The 22480-nt window shown below is 37.7% G+C and overlaps 1 protein-coding gene across 1 annotated transcript; it reads left to right on the top strand.

The window, feature by feature from the left end:
• Positions 1-14701: 14701 nt before the first annotated feature.
• On the top strand, positions 14702-17395 carry SCRG1 (stimulator of chondrogenesis 1). The gene is made up of 2 exons (XM_052645169.1): positions 14702-14943; positions 17341-17395. The coding sequence occupies exons 1-2, from the start codon at positions 14702-14704 to the stop codon at positions 17393-17395; spliced, it is 297 nt and encodes a 98-aa protein (XP_052501129.1).
• Positions 17396-22480: the final 5085 nt, after the last annotated feature.

Here is a 22480-nt window from a genome sequence, read left to right as displayed (position 1 = left end):
GTGATGTTTTAATAGGATTATAATACATGTAACACATATCATGTACTTAGAGATGAAATATCCAGGAAAAATATTTCCAAAGCTTATTATTTCTTGGGATTTCCTGTGTCCTACTTGATATGTATATTCACAAAGGGAACTGCTTTTAGTTATCTAAGACCCTATTGTATTTATTACTTCAACTTGCAAGTTTTATTTGGATTTCCAAATGTGTAAATTTCAACGTTTTATTAGTGAGGTTACAGCAATAAAGGAACAATTTTGAGGCTCATTTAACACCTATAAATTTCCCTGTTTGCAATGTAAAAGAAATGGCCTCAGCAGACCACATGTCTGCTCATATTTCAAAGAATATGAAATCTAAACACATTTTAAGTTGCTCTATATTGAGAGCTCTCTTCTTCCATAAAACACTTATGGGCTCATTGTTTATATTTTTATAAAAATGATACCTGACTCTGAACAGATTTATTATATGAAAATTATTTTTTCAAATAGCTATATTTGAGAAGCCATATAAAAGTTAGCTGATTATAAATCAACAATTACAATCAACCTGAAAAATGTTAAAAAGACATTGATCAAAATATTTGAAAATGTACGTGTATACAAAGCCTGCACACAAATGTTTATAGCACTTTTATCTATAATTGCAAAACTGTAAGTAACAAAGATATTCTTCAACAGGTGAAAAGATGAACAAACCATGATACATCACTATCACAGAAAATTATTTGGTGATAAAGAGAAATAAGCTAAGAAAGCTTAAGAATACATGAATGACTCAAATACAGACTGCTAAGTGAAAGAAGCCAGTCTCTACAGATTACATACTCTAGGGTTCCAATTGTACGACAGTGAGGAAAACATAAAACTGTAGAAATGGTGAAAAGATCAGTAATTGTCAGAGTTCCAGGAAGAATAGGTGAAGTCCAGGAAAAACGGTGACAGACTTTATCTTCTTGGGCTCCAAAATCACTGCAGATGGTAACTGGAGCCCAAGAAATTAAAAGATGCTAGATCCTTGGAAGAGAAGCTACGACAAACCTAGACAGCATATTAAAAAGCAGAGACATTACTTTGCTGACAAAGGTCCATCTAGTCAAAGCTATGGTTTTTCAGCAGTCATGTATGGATGTGAGAGTTGGACCCAAAAAAGGCTGAGCACCAAAAAACTGATGCTTTTGAACTGTGGTGCCGGAGGAGACTCTTGAGAGTCCCTTAGATAGCAAGGAGATCAAACTAGTCAATCCTAAAGGAAATCAATCCTGACTATTCATTCAGAGGGATTGATGTTGATGCTGAAACTCCAATACTTTGGCCACCTGATGCGAAGAGCTGACTCATTGGAAAAGACCCTGATGCTGGGAAAGATTGAAGGCAAGAGAAGCAACGACAGAGGATGAGATGGTTGGATGGCATCATCTACTCAATGGACATGAGTTTGAGCAAGCTAGGGGAGATGGTGAAGGACAGGGAAGTCTGGCGTGCTGCAGTTCATAGGGTCACAAACAGTTGGACGCGATTTAGCGACTGAACAAGAAGGAGATATTTTAGGGCAATGAGCCTATTCTGTATTATAATGTAATAGGGGATAGTGAATACTATGTGTTTGTCAAAACCCACTGACCTTTACAGTATGAAGACTGATCCTTAATGCATGCAAGTTTAAAAAGTATATTTAAGAGTTGGGGTATCACAGGATGGAAAATAGAATGTGACATAACAAGCTAATTATATGACAACTGTACAAAACAACCTTTCTAGAGGGTGGGATGAAGAGAAAGGTGATGACCTGAGCAACTTTGGAAATAGACCCTATAAAACTGAGGGCAAAAGGCCCTGCATGTAAGCCCTGTGGCCCTAGCGGGTTGCCATTTCCAACTGCACTGTAATTTCAGGCTCACTCTCATTCCACTCCTCCTCCTACCAAGGCAACAGGCTAACAGCACAATATTCTCTTCTTTCCGGTCTCAGTTCCACTGCTTACCAGCTGGGTGAGCTTGATCTCGCCGCCTGACCTCTTGGAGCCCCAGTTCCCCACCTGAAAAAGTACCTCAGGAAGGAATGTTGCTTGGGTGAAATAAGCCAAGATTTCTGAAGTGTTTGGCGAACTTGGCAATGTCATTTTTATCACTAATGTTGATATAGGTATTGTCCTCATTACCAACTGACCAGGGGCTTGTAGAGGCTTCAGCACCCACTTGGGCTCTACAGAGAACACCCGTTGGCAACTTAACCTTTTCTCATTCTCAGTTTGATACGTAGGTTGTGTCCAACAAACCACACAATTATTGTTGGGATCTGGACTATGATTCCATTTACTGTCAGACCAAGGCCTCTTTTAGACTGCCAGGAAACCAAAGGGCTCATTTTCAAGTTTCCCTCTTTCTTGGCCTCTTTTCCTGCCAGAGTTTATTTCCACGTGAACATGATCATTCATTCTAAATATTCCATGGGCTCCTAAAACTGGCCAGTTCTCCTCGATTCACTTCTCTCCTGAGGTCCATTTTTCTGACTTGATTTCTATGATACTTAAAGATCAGTTTTCGTCACAAGATAAAGACTGCAGTGTCTGAGAAGTGTAATTGATTATTTACCAGCAGGTTTAGCTCCATGTATCAAGATTGACTGACCTCTTAAAATTTGTACATAGTCATCAAACAATTGAAAGAAATTTCTCAGTTCTGCTTTCTTCTCACTCTTTAGAGTCAGGTTGTTGGTCCTAGATTGCATTTGGTATTTAAAAAGACAAGCTTTACACTAGAAGATCAATATATCTAAAATAAAAACAAGGGTTTGGGAATAATTTTTATTGTTGGGGGTGGAGGGGGCCAAGCTAACGAAAGCTTGCTGTTGGCATTCCCTGTCTGAGCTGAAGATTATACAGAGGTAAGTATCAGTGGCAGATTCCTGTTGAAATGAGTTATCTGTTCTTTTAAATCTCTAAATAGCCACCAAAGAAAAGAAAGGTTAAACCTTAATCTGTCTACTAGGCTATTTATTGTTCATAGCTGTCAATGATGCCTATAAAAGCATTGTCTTACTATGTCAAAGTGCATTTAAGCAATGGGTGTTCTTTGAGCTGAGGGCTTCCCAGGTGGCTCAGTGGTAAAGAATCTGCCTGCCAACACAGGAGACATGCAGAAGGTGCGAGTTCGATCCCTGGGTCGGGCAGATTCCCTGGAGGAAGAAATGGCAACCCACTCCACTATTATTGCCTGAAGAATCTTGTGGACAGAGGAGTCCACGGATTGCAAAGGGTTGATTAAGCAACAGAATGCACGTGCCTTGAGCTATACCTAAAAACATAAAATACTTTAAATAGTGATTGCTGTTATACCAAACTATTTCACTATTAAAGTGTTAGTTGCTCAGGCTTGTCTGACTCTTTGCAACCCCACGGACTATAGCCCACCAGGTTCCTCTGTCCATAGGATTTCCCAGGCAAGAATACTGGAGTGGGAAGCCATTCCCTACTCCAGGTGATTGAACCCAGGTCTCCTGCATTGCAGGCAGATTCTTTACTGTCTGAGACACCAGGGATTATTTTGAAACAAATTGAACAATAAGTTAGTGTATTCAAAAGCAAAAAATAAAGATCAGGTCCAGCAGGGTGCTCACGACTTCTACGGGTCAGGGTGCCTTGCTGTGCACACCCAGGCAAAGGAGATTGTGTGTTTGCTCTTCTGACAAAAAGTTTCTAAGCAGGAAGTTTCCCCCATATGCCCCATTACAGTCACGGCTACCTGTCTGGGGTCCTAGTAGTTCCCAAGTGCATCCTAATTCCAACAGGAGGGCCTTTGGGAAGCAGGTCCCTTCCTGCAGCTACAGCAGCATAAGATTGACATCACAGGCCACAGCCCCTTGGTGATTAATTCTGCTGTCTCCTCTGGGCCTCATGGAGGTTCCTCAGTGGGTCAGTTTTCCTGTTTCACTGCAGTAGCAGAAAGCTAAGTCTGGGTACTAGAGGTTATCTTGTTCAATCCACTTGCAAAAGCCATTCTCAGCATAAACATTCCAGGTTCAGAGGAAAGTTTAGTTTTCATCAAAAAGAATACTCTTATATGGAGCTCAAAAGTAATTAAGTTAATAAAACAGGTTAATTGTTTCTTTTTAACAGATGGAAGATTTTTAGAGACATTTTCAAAGGCGATTTTGTCTGTAGCTCATTATTATGTCAACAAATATACCGTGAATTAGTTTTCAATTAGCATCATTATTGTGAAAATCCTTTTGTCAAAGATAGTCACATAAAACAGGTCCTCCTTCTCTCCTGGGAGGGGACCTGTGATGGTTGAAACTTGAAGCTGCTTCTCTCCACACCTCACCCTCAGCCACTCCAGAAGGCTTTAAGCCTGGAGGAAACGGGAGAAAGGGGCTGGTTAAGGAACAGCAGCATATCCTAAATCTGGGTGCAGGCATAAGCTCCCAGGTGGGAATCAGGGGAAGAGTTTATGTATGTTCCCATTTTCCCCCCCAAGTTTAAGATGTCCAATGTCTGCAATTACTTATACCTAAAACATCTCCTGAGACTTTCTCTGATTGGAAACATTTTGCTGTTACTGTTACTTGTTTTTCAGGAAATACTAATCAGCCTGCTTTTCAAATTTAACACCGATGCTTTTAAGATTATTGCTTAAGTTCTATATCATGAACTGGCACTGTCATTAATTTGGGGAAATTTGTCTATTTGGTGGCTTCCCTGGTGGCTCAGACAGTATAGAATCTGCCTGCAATGTGGGAGACCTGGGTTTGATCTCTGGGTTGGGAAGATCCCCTGGAGGAAGAAATGGCAACCCACTCCAGTATTCTTGCCTGGAAAAGCCCATGGATGGAAGAGCCTGGCAGGCTACAGACCATGGGGTATCAAAGAGGCTGACACAACTGAGAGGCTTCACTTTCTTTCTTTCTGGTGGATCAGAGGGTAGAGAATCTGTCTGCAATGTGAGACACCCAGGTTCGATCCCTGGGTCAGGAAGATCCCCTGGAGAAGGGAATGGCTACCCACTCCAGTATTCTTGCCTGGAGAATTCCATGGACTTAGAAAAACCTGGCAAGTTGCAGCCCATGGAGCAGCAAAGAGTTGAACACAACTGAGTGACTAACACTTTCTATTTGTAATAAACTTTGATTGGACATGAGTGATTTTATATATATATATTTATATGCACACAGGCATGCTAAGTCACTTCAGTCATGTCCAACTCTATGGCAACCCCATAGACGGCAGCTCACCAGGCTCCCCTGTCCCTGGGATTCTCCAGGCAAGAATACTGGAGTGGGTTGCGATTTCCTTCTCTCACATATATATACATACATACATACATACATACATACATAAATATATAAGACATACACACACAGACATACACACTGGGTTGGCTGAAAAGTTCATTCAGTACAACCAGGAATGCTTTCCCCCCTGTTCGTCATCTAGATGATCCTGCTCTATTATAATCTTTCTAACTCCTGGAAGTCTGCTCAAAATTGAATTAAAACAACAATGACTAAAGGATAGTTAACAGATGCTACAATCCCACTTCACTCCAAACAGAATGAAATGCCTTTCATGCCTTTATTCTGAGGCACAGAATAGACTTCATCTTTAGTCATTTTATGTTTTGTTTTACAGTGATGGATAACATTTGGGTGAAGACCTGGTAAGCTGGGATGGTTGCTGTTCAGTCGCTAAGTCATGTCCAACTCTGCAACCCATATCAAAATAAGACATCTGGATGGTGAGGAAAACTTGGCAAAAACACACAAAGAAACTGTGAAAGGGAAAAGATCCTCAGCCAACCGCCTTCCTGAATCACAGTGGCCATTCCTCCTGCTCCTCCTCCCTCCTCTCCTCTGCTTTTTCTGCCCTTATCTCTCTCTCTCCCTCTCTCTCTCACACACACACACACACTCTTCTCCTAAGGTAAAAACCACTCTGTGCTCTCTGCCTGTCTGTTTCTCTCTCTCCTCTCTCTCTCTCTCTCTCTCTCACACACACACACACACACACACACTCCTTAAGGTAAAAATCACTCTGTGTGCTTTCTGTAAATGTCTCAGGTTCTACACTTCATGGCTGTGACAGTCCGCCTCCCTGAGGTGCCTGCAGACCAGCTATTTCCTTCCATCAAGAAGCTGTTAGCTCACTCCCACCTGGTTTGGAAGAATCCAGGGGGCTGTTCTCCGTCTCGCAGCCCCGTCTCTCTCCACTGGCTCCTCTCCCCAGTCCTGGCTGCAGTGGCCTGCCAGGCGGGCTGGTGAGGGATGAAGCAGACAAAGGCCCACTTGTAACCTCCTTCCAGCACCTCCTCTTTTCTCCTTTTGCCCAAACTCACCCAGTGAGTTGGAGCATTTAAGGAGATTCCTCTGCCAAGAAGACCAAAGGAAAGAAGAAGAAAAAGGGTATGTACTTTTTCCTTAAAAATCATTTTAGGTTGTTGTTTCTGCTGCAAACTACTGCTATAGAATAGGGCAGAAGTGTTTTTGTGTCTGAGTCAGAAGAGAAAGGGAGATGGAGAAAGCCTCAGAGGAGGTGATGAGAAAAAAGATACTTCCCAAGTTAGAGGGAAAGAATCAGATGAAAAGAGAAGAGAAAATGTACATTTCTTAACAGGAAAGGCATTTAATTGGGGGCTTTAAAGGAGGCAGCTCCCTCACTGTTGGTCCTTATTAAAGCCCCCCATCTTCTCTGAATCTGGCCCCACAATTTCACTACTCAGGACTACGTGAGACTGATGGAAATATATGAGCTCCTTTTCAAGGCACGAGCTGTATCTCTTTATTCCTACTTTACATGAAGTATAAAAACAGTGAGAAAGCAATGTTTGTCTTTTTTTTTTTCTTTTGAAAAATTCTGATTCCTAAAAAGAAACTGGTATAAATATGTGAGACAAAGAGGGAATTCACGGAATTTATCCTCGGCACCCCCAGGATGGAATACAACACAGTGTCTATACTGCTACAATAAAAGGAACTCTTTTTTCCTTTGGGACTTATGAAAATTCCTCTTTAAAGGTCCTTCACTTAGTTACACAAGCTGTGAAAAGCTCTCCCAAATGCTGCAGTGGTGATGATTTCAGGGAAATAATGAGAATGATGTAAGCCTGCATATTCATAGCATCCTCTGAGATGCTCGAAGGCAGATCACCTTTGGGGCTGATGTGGACTTTGTTTTTCCACTGATGAGGCTCTCTTGGAGCTGACTGTTTTAAAGATGCTTGGAAGGCTTATTCACATTGTAATACCACTTCTGTTCCTTTAACCTACACTTTGAGAAGTTTCAATTCAGTGCTCAGTCATTTCAATATAAATCTCTTCTGGTACAGTTAATAAGAAAGAGAGGGAATCGTAGGAAAAAAAAAAAAAATCATTGATTTTCATCGGCCAGGCAAGATGAATGGACACCGTCATGGACTGGATGGCAGTTTTCATCTCTTCCAACTATTTGATATTTTAAATGTCAAGCTCTGGGTTGGAATTTTCATTGCTTTTGCAGCCTTCACTTCTTTCTGGCCGTGTTACAAAAGCAATCAGAAAAAGGGCTGCCCTTTCTAATTCATCAATTCTGCTTCATCCCGTGCTCTTAATGCCAGTTGCTAGAACAAACAAACATCAGCTGTCTGCAGGACCATTGCTCCCTGAAGGTCTGAACGCTTTCACAACATAATCCTACAAGTTTGGGCCATTAAATGAGATAATTTTTCTTTTTCAGTTTCCCCTTAAGTCCAGTCATTCAAAAGCTTGCTGGTGCCAAATACCCTTACACAACCAACATTTGCAATCCCCTCCCTATATGATGGTGGCAGTGATTTATTGTTTAACCGGAAACATCTTGCCTACAGCCCTATATCCTCTGCATTGATCTTTTTAAAATAAGGCCACTATTGAGGGAGTTTGAGGGAGAATGGATGCATGTACATGCATGGCTGAGTCCTGCACTGTTCACCTGAAACTGTCACCACATTGTTAATTGGCTATACCCCAATACAAAATAAAAAGCTCAAAAAAAAATTTATCCAGGGTTATGATTAATCAGACATTTATCAGGTGATCTATATTTTTTGATGTTTTTCATCTGAACTGTATTTGTTAATATCAATTATTAAACACATAAAATGAGATACAATATAACTTTATTGTAAAAAATAATGCCGCTATCCTATTGGGATAGGAATGATATCTTACAACATTAGGAACAATGTTAGTTACATAAAATTGAATTCAAAGAAACCAATTGGTAACTCTCTAAAGATCTCTTGTTATTTCCTCAGATGTTCAGTTTTTAGCTTTATTTGCTGTTGTAATTTGCATGTATTCCAGGAGGAATTTAAAGGGCAGGTCCTTCAACAGAACGAGGGGAAAAAAGAGAGCAATTTGCTTCAAATTGGTCAAAATAATCTCACTCTTGTTGGCACTTGAAAATATATGGTCTTGATGGATTGCTAAGGATGAAGGTCAGTGTCTTTTAAAGAAAAAACAAACCAATGTATCATGGGAACATACTGGTTCAGACATTTCCCCACTTGCAGAATAACAGTTAAAGCTATTTATCTGTACTTAAGTAAAGGAAGAAGAGAAGACTTCAATTCAAACAGGTAATTTATAAAGTGTTGTTTGTTTTTTTTTTTAAAAAAGCTTCAAGCGAGTACTTGCCAGGTATGGAACTTTCCACCCTAGTATGTGACTAAGGCAGACAGAAACACCATTCTGTGCTCTGGCCTGGACACAGCCAGAGAGGCACGCGGTGTGGCAACACACCCACTGCCTTCTCTAGCAATTCACTTGTTCCTTCTTTCAGCGGATGCTTTGTGAGCCCATCCTGTGAGCCTGGCCTGGAAGCAGGCCTCTGAGAGGTGAGGGAGGAGGGAAAGGTGCATGCCCTGCCTTCACGGAACTGGCATCGCCTCCTCCAGTCCCCACATCACCTCCTCCAGTCCCCACACAGAGGCTGGCCCAGGCCTCCGTCCCTCATCTCTTCTCGTCCCAGTCTGTACTCACTGCCCTGCAGTCCCACCATGACAAAGACAAAGCAATAAGTATCCCCATGACCCTCAAATTCATACCTCCAGATTTGCATTCAGCTGCCTACTCAACATCTTCATTTCACATCTGATGGGCATCTCAGTTTAACTTGTCCAGAAATTTACTCTTAAATCCCCCTCAGCTCAATAAATGTCAGCACCATTCAGGTCAGAAACCTAATAGGCATCCTGGAGTCTTTCTCTCTCACCTCATCTCTTCCATCAACTTCTTTCTCCGACATACTTCCCACCAAGAACATAAATATTAGTTTCCCAGTGTCCCTGGCCATCTCCATTTCTCCTTCTCCACATCCTTGCCACTGCATGGGAGGGTCAAGAGGGAGTGGATATATGTGTATGTATAGCTGATTCATTTTGTTGTACAGCAGAATCTAACACAACATTGTAAAGCAACTATATCACAATTAAAAAAAAAATTAGAAGTCCTAAGTGAGGTTCACAACCATCCTCTCCACATTGAAACTCTAGTTGATTTTTATTCTATCTGTGCTTTTCTTTATTTTCCATGCCTTACACTAAGTATTACTATTTTTTTAGAAAAATAATTTTTCTTAAACAAATCTAATGGCTTTCATTAGAACTATCTAATAGAAAGAAAGCATAAGATGTTAACAGTCATGAAATGAGCTTAAGAACAACCTACACTTAAATGTGGGAAATATAAGAAAGGCAATAGGAACCCAAGCTGGCTAAATGAATGAGTTTGTTCAAAAGCCACAAGAAATAAACAAAATTAAGCTAGATTACCAAAAATAAGAACATGATTACATAGTAAAAAACTAGGAAGATCATAGCTCAAAAAGATATGAAAAATGCCAGCGATCTAAAGTAATAGAAAAATTCTAATACATTGAGGCAAAAAGATCAAAAAGAGCTTACAGCTCTCCTCCCAACTCCTCCCCATACTCCCAATCTTTTGAAAGACAGGAATCAGGCGAGGGAGGTTACAGCAAAGGCAGCTGATGTTTGCTGTTGAATCTTCTCATAAATGTACACATACATAGAAATATATATATTTTTAAGTCAGGTATGAGCTAATAATCCAGAACAAATGCTAGTTTTGACAAAAATCAAGCAAACAAACAAAAACCAGAAATTGGGATATACATTTTAAAGTCAGACTATTTAGCAAAAGTTAAATACAATGAATTAATTTAAATTAAAACAATAGTACCTGATGACATGCAAATTGAAGGATGTAGCAGCTCACTAACCTCTTCCAGTTGTAAACAGCTCTCTGCAACTAGCTACTGAGTTTAGCAATCCGAGAGACACATCCTTCTCCGGCTGTAAGCATCTAGAGATGAGGATATATTATTTATTCTTTCACTAATGTGACAGGCACTGTTAAGGGTGCTTGGGATGGATACATCTCAGAAAAAACCCTGCCTTCCTGGAGCTTCCGTTCAATTTGGGGGAGACACAATAAGAATATTTTATAATAATTTAGAGGTTTATAAATGCCAAGGAAAATTAGAGCAAGAAAGGCAGATTAAGAATCTGTGAAGGAAGATAGAATTTTATTTCAAAAAATTTTTATTGTTGTTGAAATACAGTATAGTTGATTTATAATGTTGTGTTAGTCACTCAGTTATATATTCTTTTTCAGATTCTTTTTTATTATAAGTTATTACAAGACATTTAGTACACTTCCCTGGGCTATAGGGCAGGAGTTTGTTATTTATTTTATACGTTGTTGTCATTTAGTCGCTAAGTTGTGTCCAACCCCTTTGTGACCTCATGGACTGTAACTCGCCAGGCTCCTCTGTCCATGGGGTTCTCCAGGCAAGACCACTGGAGTGGGTTGCCACGCCCTCCTTCAGGGGATCTTCCCTACCCAGGGATGGAACCCCATCTCTTATGTCTCCTGCATTGGCAGGTGGGTTCTTTACCACTAGTGCCACCTGGGAAGCCCTTGTGACCTTAGAAATAACACCAAAAACACATTCCATTGAAAAAAACTGAGAAAGTATACTTCATTAAATTTAAACTTTTCCTTCTTTTAAAAGTTTAAAACATTTGCTTATTTTAAATAAGAAGGTGAAAAGGAAAGTCATAGATGAAGTAAATGTTTGGAAATGTTTGGAAAGTATATATCTAATAAAGAACTTGTGTTCAGAATATACAAAGAACCCTCACAACTCAAGAACACAATCCAACTTTTTTTAAATGGGAAAAGATTTGGACAGGTCAACAAAGAAGATACACAGACGAAGAAAACATATGAAAGAGGTTTAATACCATTAATCATTAAGGAAATGCTACATAAAACCACAAGACACCTATCAGAATGTACAAATTAAAAATACTGACCGTATCAAGTGTTGGAGAGGACGTAGACAAACTGGAACTCTTGCAGACTGCTGGTGGGAATTTTAAATGGTACAACCACTTTGGAAAAACAATTTAGCAACTCCTTAAAAAGTAAAACATACACCCACCAGTTATTCCAGTCATAGGTATATGCTCAAGAGTAATGAAAGCTATCCCCTGGAGAGGAAAATCTCAAGGACAGAGGAGCCTGGTGGGCTACAGTCCATGGGGTAGCAAAGAGTCACACCCAACTGAGCACGCACACACATGCACACAATGAAGCTTTGATCTTGCAAAGCCTTGTACACAAGTGTTCACAACAGCTTTGCAACGGCCTGAAACTTAAAAAAAACTCAAATATCCATCAACAGACAGATGGAACAATTTATAGCACACATAATGCAATAATTCTCAGCAATAAAAAGGAGTCAGCTATTGATACAGGCAATGGACAGATATATATCTCTCAAAGTAAGTATGCTGAGTGATAAAAGCCAGATTAAAAAAGAGTGCATATTTTATGACTCCATTGATATGAAATTGGAGAAAATGCACCTTAATCTCGGGGGAGAAAACAGGTCAGTGGTTGTCTGGATGGGAGTGGGGACAGGGAGGAGTGAGACAGGTGGATGACAAGAGGGCAGGAGGAGACTTAGGGCTGATGGGTCCCCTCACTATCCTGACTACAGTGATGGTATAATGGGGACATACATGTGCCTGAACAAACTGTACCCTCTAACAGCTGTCCTTTAGTATATGTCAATTTTACCTCAATAAAGCTCTTTAAACAAAAACTTTGCTTACATAGTAGAGTTCTGTCTTAGACTTCAATATGACTTCAATATGTCTTTTAAAGTTTAATGACTGTGGTGATTCCTAGCATATATTAAATGCTCAATTAACAAGATATTCAATCATCCTTCTTTGAAGAGTAATCTGGAAAAAATGTCAGGAAATGTAACTCTTTTTTTTTTTTTAACATCAATTACCTTATGGGGATAAAGAAGGCCTGAATCAGAAGTAACTGAGAGCTAAAACACCTCACAGAATTACATTTTAAAAAAAATACAACTTATGTTACAATTTGCAAAGTGTAAGGTATTATTATTGGAAGGTATTATTCTATCTATACTGGATTGTGATGTAATACAACACTGTAGGGTCTTGTTCTCTCAAATCTGAAAAAAATATAAAGTGAAATAGATCTCATTTTTTTGTCTTTCCTTTCACTAGTATTTGGAGGTAAGAATTAAATTAAATATTTATAATTCTAAGAAAATATATAAGCAAGGCCAAAAATGACTAATTCAAATCAGAATATGAAATAAAATCTAAAACTCTGTCAGAGTATGAAAGAGTAGTTTCAGTTTCTAAACTCATAAAAGAATCTGCCTGCAATGCAGGAGACCCAGGTTCGATTCCTGGGCTGGGAAGATCCCCTGGAGAAGGAAATGGCAATCCACTCCAGTATTCTTGCCTGGAAAATCCCATGGACAGAGGAGCCTGGTGGGCTACAGTCCATGGGGTCGCAACAATCGGACACGACTTAGCGACTAAACCACCTAAACCACCAGACTCATAAAAAGCAGTGAGTGTCCTTCCTCAGATGATGTGAGTAGATCTGTATACACGAAAGAAACTGGATCAGTAATTAATAACCTCCCAGAACAGAAATCACCAAGGCCAGATGGGCTCCGTGGTGAACTCCTCTAAACATTTAGGATACTTCAGCAATCTGAAGGGCTGTGGTGTCTGATTCTGGCTCCTTCACTATCTTGCTAGTCTCCGTTTACTGCAAAAGCCTCTATTCTCTTCATGTTTAATATGTAGGCCAGAGAAGCCAGATTCAATAGATCATGAGTATTCCATGTTGCTGTTCAGTCTCCCAGCCCTGACTCTGCGAGGACTCCGTGACTCCCCATGGAGTGCAGCACACCAGGCCTCCCTGTCCCTCACCATCTCCCGAAGTTTGCTTCAGTTCATGTCCATTGCATTGGTGATGCCGTCCAAACATCTCATCCTCTTTTGCCCCCTTCTCCTTTTGCCTTCAGCCTTTCCCAGCATCAGGGTCTTTTCCAATGAGTCGTCTGTTCACATCAGATGACCAAAATACTGGAGCTTCAGCTTCAGCATTGGTCCTTCCAATGAATATTCAGGGTTGATTTCCCTTAAGAGTGACTGGTTTGATTTTTAGTCTTCTCCAGCACCACAGTTCAAAGGCATCAATTCTTTGGCACTCTGCCTTCTTTTGGAATAGTCCATACAAATACTATACTGGAAGTATTATCTCCTAAAAGAGGAACTTGCTTGGTATGACCACAAGAGTTCAAATTAGAACCGATGGGTGGAAGCCACAGAAAAATATTTTCCAGGAAGGGAAACATTAGAACTGTATCAGTGGAATATGTGGATTTAGTCAACAATTGAGTTCCCTATTACAGTAGGTGTCTAAGAACAGGCTAAAGGTCTCTTATGGGGAATTCAAGCCTCTGCTTTCAACTGAGATGTAACCCATGTGGGAGAAGTGTTCACAAATTACTAAACTTATGAAAAAAAAAATCAGTCCCCTAAATAAGTCTGAAACTTTTAAAAACTTAACTGTAAATATATCTATAGAATATAATCAGTCAGCATCAGGATGAGTGGGCTTTTTGTTTCTGTCAGGGTGGGGTCCAGGTTATTTGACAATGTTGTTAGGATATGTAAAGTCAAGAATCACTGTACACAATGATGATATCTGCTCTAGAAATTTACTTCAGTTTTATCATCTTAAAAGCAGTTTTTCTCTACTGAATACACTGGTAAAAAAGTGAATTTGGGGGACTTCCCTGGTAGTCCAGCAGGTAAGATTCAAGGGGCATGGGTTTAATCCCTGGTCAAGGAACTAAGATTTCGTACGCCTCGTGGTCAAAAATAAAAAACAACAAGAACATCCATGCCTGTGATGATAGTTACACAACTCTGCAAATATTCCAAAAATCATTGAATTGTGCAAGTAAAGCAACAAAAAAAATTTTTTTAATGAATTTGAGTACTTGAAAATCCAAGTGGCTCTTCCCACTTTCTCCTTCTCCCTCCCTCACACAACTCTCATTCAGTATTTCTTTGTAGAGCTTGTTAAAGAAATATAACAAGTGATTTTTATTGTAGATAGTCATAAAACTTTGAGAAAGACATTCAAATAAAGTAGAAAAAAAATCAATTCCTACTCTTTCAATTTAAGAGTTAATGAGGACACTACAGAACTTTATGTTCAGATGAACTCCATCCTTTTAAAAAACCTACGAAACAAACAAACACTGACACATTTTGGATTTTCTTTTATCTCACAGCCAAGAGCCAAAATGAAATTTACAGTACTTGCTGTCGCCGTTGGACTAACTTTGCTGCTAGGAGTCCAAGCCATGCCTGCAAACCGCCTTTCCTGCTACAGAAAAATACTAAAAGATCGCAACTGTCACAGTCTTCCAGAAGGAGTAGCTGACCTGACAAAGATTGATGTCAATGTCCAGGATCACTTCTGGGATGGGAAGGGATGTGAGATGATCTGTTACTGCAACTTCAGCGAACTGCTCTGCTGCCCAAAGTAAGGAAATGCAGTCACAAACCGTATGGTTGTAAAATGTATGCATAACAACTTTCTTAAGACACCTTCACAAGGAGTTTGCTGAAACTTATCACCCTTTTCAATAAAATCCTATTCAGATCTCAGCTATTTTTTAGGATCATCAACATTATGTACTGAACTGAATGTTTTCATTTAAGAGACAGAGTTTGGCAGATTTTAGCAAAGCTAAATGAAAGACAAATTAAGAACACTCCAGTCTATTAAAAGGTTTTGGATAAAAGATCCCAGTGAACAGATCAAGTAACAGGATAGAAAGTTTGGTAACAGTGAGAGGAAAAACTTTCTAGTTCTATATATGAGTTAACCAGAAATTAACTAAATTGAAGTTTCTACCAACTTGGAAAGTAGATGTATTTTAAGTATAATACAAAGGTAGATGAATCAATAAAGATTTTTAGCTCTTGATTTTAATGTAATCTTTTCCAGGTTATTGGGGAATCTCAAAGACTATGATCTTGCCTATTTCATCTGAAATTAGTTTTTCCAAATTACTTTCAACATATGGCATCACAGTTTTTCATTTTTCTAAGAAATCTGTGAGATAGAAAGGGCAGATAAAACCGCTTTATCAGGGAAAGGTGCAGAGAGGAAACATGACTAGCACCAACCACATAACTAGTTAATATCAGCTCTGACACTAGAACCCAGGACTCCTGATTTGGACCAGGTAATGTTTCTACCAAACCAGTTGATTCTTAGGTGTGGTTCCCAGGACAGCAGCTCCGGTATTAGCTGAGTTCTTGTTAAGAATGTAATCCAACCTTGGACCCCAGACCAAACCAGCTGGATCAGAAACAATGGAGAGAAAGCAAAGCAATTATGGTTTAAACCCTTTGAGTGGTATGATTATGCATTTTATCTCATAATTTTGTGAGAATCACTTGATTAAACAATGATATCAAGAATGCAAGTTAACTGATTCCATAAAATGACTTAACTTTTCCCACATAAATGAAATGCCATCTAATACTAAAATATCATACTTAAAATTTTCTTATAAGATTGAAACTGATTTACTGAAATGTACTTGTAGTTATTTTATGATATAATTTTGTGATCATCCATTGTTAATGGATGAAATAGAAGTATGAATATATAAAGTAGTTTCTATCTGATTTAGGGTTACTGCTCTTGCATTAGCAACAAATAGCTAAGTATATTTCTTTTTTTTTTAACCTGTAAACACAAATTTTGCATCTTTTTTTTTTTCAGTTGCACTGAGATACAGTTAAATATAGCACTGTTCACATTTAAGGTGTACAGCACAATGAGTTGAAAGAAATAGACAGTTGACCCTTGAACAAGACATATTTGAACTGCATGGGTACACTTACCTGCAAATTTCTTTCACTAAATACATACTATAGCACTATATCATCTATGATTGGCTGAATTCTCAGATGTTGAACTACAGGTATGGAGGACTGACTGTAAAGTTATTCACAGATTTTTGGTTGCACAGAAGGTCAGCACCCCTTATTGCTGTATTGTTCAAGGGTCAAATGTATTATGAAATGATTACCATAATAAGTGCAGTTAACACAAATCACCTCACATGGTCAAAAAATTGTTTTCCCTTGTGATAACTTTAGGATATCTTATCTCAGAAACTTTCAAATATATCACACACAGTGTTAGTTACGGTTATCATGTTGTACACTGTAGGCTAAGTATATTTCTACTGAGCCATAATCACAATACTACCTTGCACACACATATAATTTGATATTATTCCATGCATTTTTTTCAAATGGAGTGGCATTTTATTACAAACAGCCCTCATTTTCCTAATTAGTTTATCCGTATTTTCCCGCCTTAATAATTCCAACTCCTGTGGATCATGTTTTGATTACACATAACGTTAGTACAGAAGGCAGCATCACATTTCTATATATCACCTTAAGTGATTTTTCCAACAAGAGTGAAGCTGAGTAGCTCAACATTTCATCTTTCCCTATAAAACCTAGAAATGTATTTATTTGCTTCCCTAGAAAATTTTAAACTTCTGTTTCTTATCAGTAGACTTAAACATTATGCCCATCCCACCCATAACAGAGAAGTGAATTTTTTGGTAGGATTGTAATGTTTTGAAGTCACCCAGTCTTTGCTTTTCTTTATCAATAAATGATAGCATCATGTCAATGGCAAATGGGGAAAAGTAGAAGAATTGATTACCTTCTTGATTTTTGTTGCTCCTGTGGCAAGTCTTCCCACTCATTCTCGTTGTACTTTGCTCACCTGAAAAGAACAGTTATGTCTGAAATCCTGGAAATCACTGTCCATTTTTAGCCCAGCAAAGACTAACATATATCTTAATTTCCAGCTGGATTTAATTCATGTTCTACTCTTTTTCAGAGATGTCTTCTTTGGACCAAAGATCTCTTTTGTGATTCCTTGCAACAATAACTGAAAATCTTCATGTATTCCAGACAAACCACCCATAATTCCCCACAAACAGTGCTATAATAGTGTAACTGTATTTCTGCTTTCTGTGCAGTGCAATAAAGCACAGATTCTATAAATTCTTACTTGTCTAAGCAAACTTGTGTTAAATAAGTAGTAATAAAAATTCAATTTAATTTTTCTCTGTGGACATTGTTTAAAATTTTTCACTAGAAAATTTTCATCTACAAGGTGTTTAATATGCTTGATAAAAGAATGCTGTTTTCTACATGCAGAGCCATAACTGTGGATCAAAAATGAAGAATACTTTCACTTCTTCATTAACAGTTATTGACCATGTACACTTAATGGAAAGAACCAGAGATAAATTGAGGTTCTTGGAAGGGAAACTAGAAATTTTCTATTAAAAGTAAGAGGGGAAAAGGGAGTCAATATGTGAATAAATATTATGCATGCCAAATACTTTAAGTGTATTTGCATTTTGCTCTTTTAAAAACAATGAAACTGTCAAGATAAATATTCTTAAACCAATCTTTCAGATGCTAACTCAAGTTTAAGATATTTGCTAAAAAATCAAGACAGACTTTGAATAGAGTTCCAGCTCCAAAACACTCACATAGCTGTATCCTTAAAACTATGCAGCATACCCGAGACATGTCCCTTTTTGGGGGGAATAACAAAACACATATTAAAAGATATAGATGTTGGATGAGAATTAAAAAGTCACACAAATTTTAAAAGTAAATAAAACAGATTCTTTCAAAGATATTTTCTGGTTGTTAGAGGCAGTATTGGACTATGCTCCATACCTTAGGAGTGTTCACTGACTGGTAGCCAGCAGAATTAATTTCAGAAAGTCCTTCATGTTATAAAAATGTATGAAATACTTGCTCAGTGCCAGTTATTTGGGGATGTTACAATTTGGGAATGTAGTAATGAATAAGACGGACTTCTCTTCTTGGAATTTGTATCCTACCAAAACAGTAATCATTACAAACATTTATAAATGTGAAGCCTGCTGCTCCAAAGAAGAAGTATAGGATGCTTTATAAAGTATTGCTGTGGGGAATCATTTGAGAAGCATCACACATGTAGTAAAACTAGGAGATAACCATCTTGTGTATTAAAGTGACATTATTTCATTGAAATACATCCTTTGGGGTCCCTGATCTGTTTCTGAAGACCACATCCAGAACAGTATCTGGTATCTATTCAGTGTTCAATAGGAGTTACTGGGCTGAACAATGGATTAAAGACAATCTCTTTAACAAGTGGTGCTGGGAAAACTGGTCAACCACTTGCAAAAGAATGAAACTAGAACACTTTCTAACACCATACACAAAAATAAACTCAAAATGGATTAAAGAGCTAAACATAAGACCAGAAACTATAAAACTCCTAGAGGAGAACACAGGCAAAACACTCTCCGACATAAATCACAGCAGGATTCTCTATGACCCACCTCCCAGAATATTGGAAATAAAAGCAAAAATAAACAAATGGGACCTAATTAAACTTAAAAGCTTCTGCACAACAAAGGAAACTATAAGCAAGGTGAAAAGACAGCCTTTGGAATGGGAGAAAATAATAGCAAATGAAGCAACTGACAAACAACTAATCTCAAAAATATACAAGCAACTCCTGTAGCTCAATTCTAGAAAAATAAACGACCCAATCAAAAAATGGGCCAAAGAACTAAATAGACATTTCTCCAAAGAAGACATACAGATGGCTAACAAACACATGAAAAGATGCTCAACATCACTCATTATCAGAGAAATGCAAATCAAAACCACAATGAGGTACCATTTCACACCAGTCAGAATGGCTGTGATCCAAAAGTCTACAAGCAATAAATGCTGGAGAGGGTGTGGAGAAAAGGGAATCCTCTTACACTGTTGGTGGGAATGCAAACTAGTATAGCCACTATGGAGAACAGTGTGGAGATTCCTTAAAAAACTACAAATAGAACTGCCTTATGACCCAGCAATCCCATTGCTGGGCATACACACTGAGGAAACCAGAATTGAAAGAGGCACGTGTACCCCAATGTTCATCGCAGCACTGTTTATAATAGCCAGGACATGGAAGCAACCTAGATGCCCATCAGCAGATGAATGGATAAGAAAGCTGTGGTACATATACACAATGGAGTATTACTCAGCCATTAAAAAGAATACATTTGAATCAGTTCTAATGAGGTGGATGAAACTGGAGCCTATTATACAGAGTGAAGTAAGCCAGAAAGAAAAACACCAATAACACATATATATGGAATTTAGGAAGATGGTAACAATAACCCTGTATGCGAGACAGCAAAAGAGACACAGATGTATAGAACAGTCTTTTGGACTCTGTGGGAGAGGGAGAGGGTGGGATGATTTGGGAGAATGGCATTGAAACATGTATAATATCATATATGAAACGAATCGCCAGCCCAGGTTCAATGCATGATACTGGATGCTTGGGGCTGGTGCACTGGGACGACCCAGAGGGATGGTACAGGGAGGGAGGTGGGAAGGGGGTTCAGGATGGGGAACACATGTATACCTGTGGCAGATTCATGTTGATGTATGGCAAAACCAATACAATACTGTAATGTAATTAACCTCCAATTAAAATAAATAAATTTATATTTAAAAAAATAATAAGATAATTTTGAGGTAGTCAGAATTCAGTTCCTCTTAAAAGCTACAAAAGCATAAGTAAGAACATGTTTTCAAATAGTTTGACCTCTGCAAAAATGCATGAAGTGGAATTGTTTAAAAAACTAAAATATATTGTTTTATCAACATAGCATATGATTTGATTGAGCTTTTTCTCCTGCACTGAATTGACAGGTATTAAAGTCAAACTAACTCATTAACAGAAATCTTACATCCTTTCTGGAACAGTGCATAGCATAGGTAAACAAAGAAAATTATCAGTAAATCTGTTACATTTTCCACTCAGTATAGACTGTCTCTGAGGAAGACAAAAAAAGCAATTCAGCAATGGCATTTTATTAAGTATTCCCTTAATGCTGCAATCAAACCCTGATGAGAAAAACAGCACTTGAAAAAAGGCTGAATATTTAATAAATGGAATTTTATAGATAATTATGATGATTTTCATCATATTCTTTCCTTTCTGGAAATAGCTTGTAACATCCAATTATATTACATTCTTTTAGAAACAAATGCATTATAGAAGCACACACTGTTTCTTATAAATGTAAAAACATGAATGTTCACACAATTTATGCAACAGTTTCTGACTTGGTCAACATGTTTTTAAAAGCAAACATTTCATCCAATTATTTAATGAATAGTTTTTTTTTTCAATAGCTTTTAGCTACAAGATGACTAAGCTTTTATTGAAAATGTACTAACACCATCTTTCAACTGAACAAGGTATTTACTACCAACATCATCCCTACTCTATGGACAAAAATGGCAAGGCTTAGAGATTAAGTGGTTCATCCAGAATTACATTATCAGAGCAGTAGAGCCAGGTTTTGAATATGGCCAGTCTTCCTCTAGAACTCAAGTCTTAACCTCTGCTTTACTTAATAGCATCATCTAATCTATTTCCTTTTCAGGAAAGCAAACTTACTGGTATTAGACATACGACTGTACATTTCATATAGCTTATATATGCTAAATGCTTACTGAATAACAATAAAAATTTACCTTTGACTTTCTATATTTTTGTTCTTACTATAAATTCCATGGTACTGAGCACAAAGTTGATGGTTGTTGGTAATACTTACTAATATCTCATCTCTTCCTGATGAAATTTTTCTTTTCCTCATCATAATATATAGGGATGCTTTGCTTTTTTTGTTTCCTGGGATTAAGTACTAATCCTAGAGGATTATTAAAGATTGGAAGCAACATGGAGAAATAAAACAATGAGCAACAATTCTCAGAGGGAGAGGACAGGTAAGAACATTCACAGATTATTCTGCAACTTTAACTTCCTTATAATTGCTCATAGATACGCAGGAATTCTTTTAATAATAAATTGTTTTAGCTAAGTATTACGGCAGGTGCTTCTAAAATGTAAATAATCTTGTCAGTAAACACTATGGGCTTTAAAATAATTTTCACAAAAGGAAAAAATTATCAAATTCATATATTTCTAAATCATATTGCATTAACAGCCTATACCTAAATTTTTTTCTCAAAGAATTAAAGAGAAACAGATATTTTAAAAGTATAGTAAATGGACATTGAATTAGCTCCCTCAATTTACTTCTATAAAATGATATCACCAAAATGTTCTCATTTTTGTATAGCGGTATAACTGGAAAGCAATGCATGGCATACATGTAGCCAATATACTCTCAGAATTTTATAAATAAAGACCTATAGTAAATTTTAAATGAAAAAACTGTATGTGATCTATGTTTCTAGAGTCTTAGAAGTCAAAATATAAGTCTATTGGGTATTCTGGATATAAAACTGACTTGATGTCCACTTGAAATATACATTAAAGGGGATGTACATCCCATACACATGCACATATACGTGATACACATGCACATAAACATCTGATAATCCAGCAGCAATTACTATGATTATTATTTGAGAACTATAGTTGACCATGTAGACTATAAATGTAACTGGGACATGACACACACAGTAAACTACAGTTTATAGTATCAGCTTTTAGCTACAAATAAATATAAGCAATTTTATGATCTCAGAAAAATGAATTCTATAGTAAATAGTACACACACTTGAAAAAAATACATATACATATATAAGACATTTCTTGACACTTTTAAACTAACTTCAGATAATTGAATAAGCAATAACATGACAAAAATTCATTTTTGAACGACTACCACTTGCCTAGATCATTATCTAAACTTTGCTATCAGAGCTATGCAAATCCATGTAAATAGCAATAAAGACAGCTGGTCTGGCCATACTAATATTAAACAATATAGATTTTAAGTTAAAGTAATTGTACAAGAGACATTTTGTAGTTAAACAAAAGGTCAAGCTACAATAAGATTTAAAAATTACAAATATATACACACCAAACAACAGAGCCAGAAAATATATGAAGGAAACTAAGAGAAGTTAAAAGAGAAAAAGATAAT

This window comes from Budorcas taxicolor, chromosome 8, assembly GCF_023091745.1.
Source record: "Budorcas taxicolor isolate Tak-1 chromosome 8, Takin1.1, whole genome shotgun sequence".
NCBI classification, from domain to species: Eukaryota; Metazoa; Chordata; class Mammalia; order Artiodactyla; family Bovidae; genus Budorcas; species Budorcas taxicolor.
This window is presented reverse-complemented; position numbering and strand designations above follow the sequence as displayed.

Excerpts from the sequence above, each read along its gene's own strand:
- SCRG1 (XM_052645169.1), top strand. The coding sequence starts at position 14,702 with ATGAAATTTACAGTACTTGCTGTCGCCGTTGGACTAACTTTGCTGCTA. Across the intron at positions 14,944-17,340 it reads GAACTGCTCTGCTGCCCAAA|AGATGTCTTCTTTGGACCAA; the intron begins GTAAGGAAATGC and ends ACTCTTTTTCAG.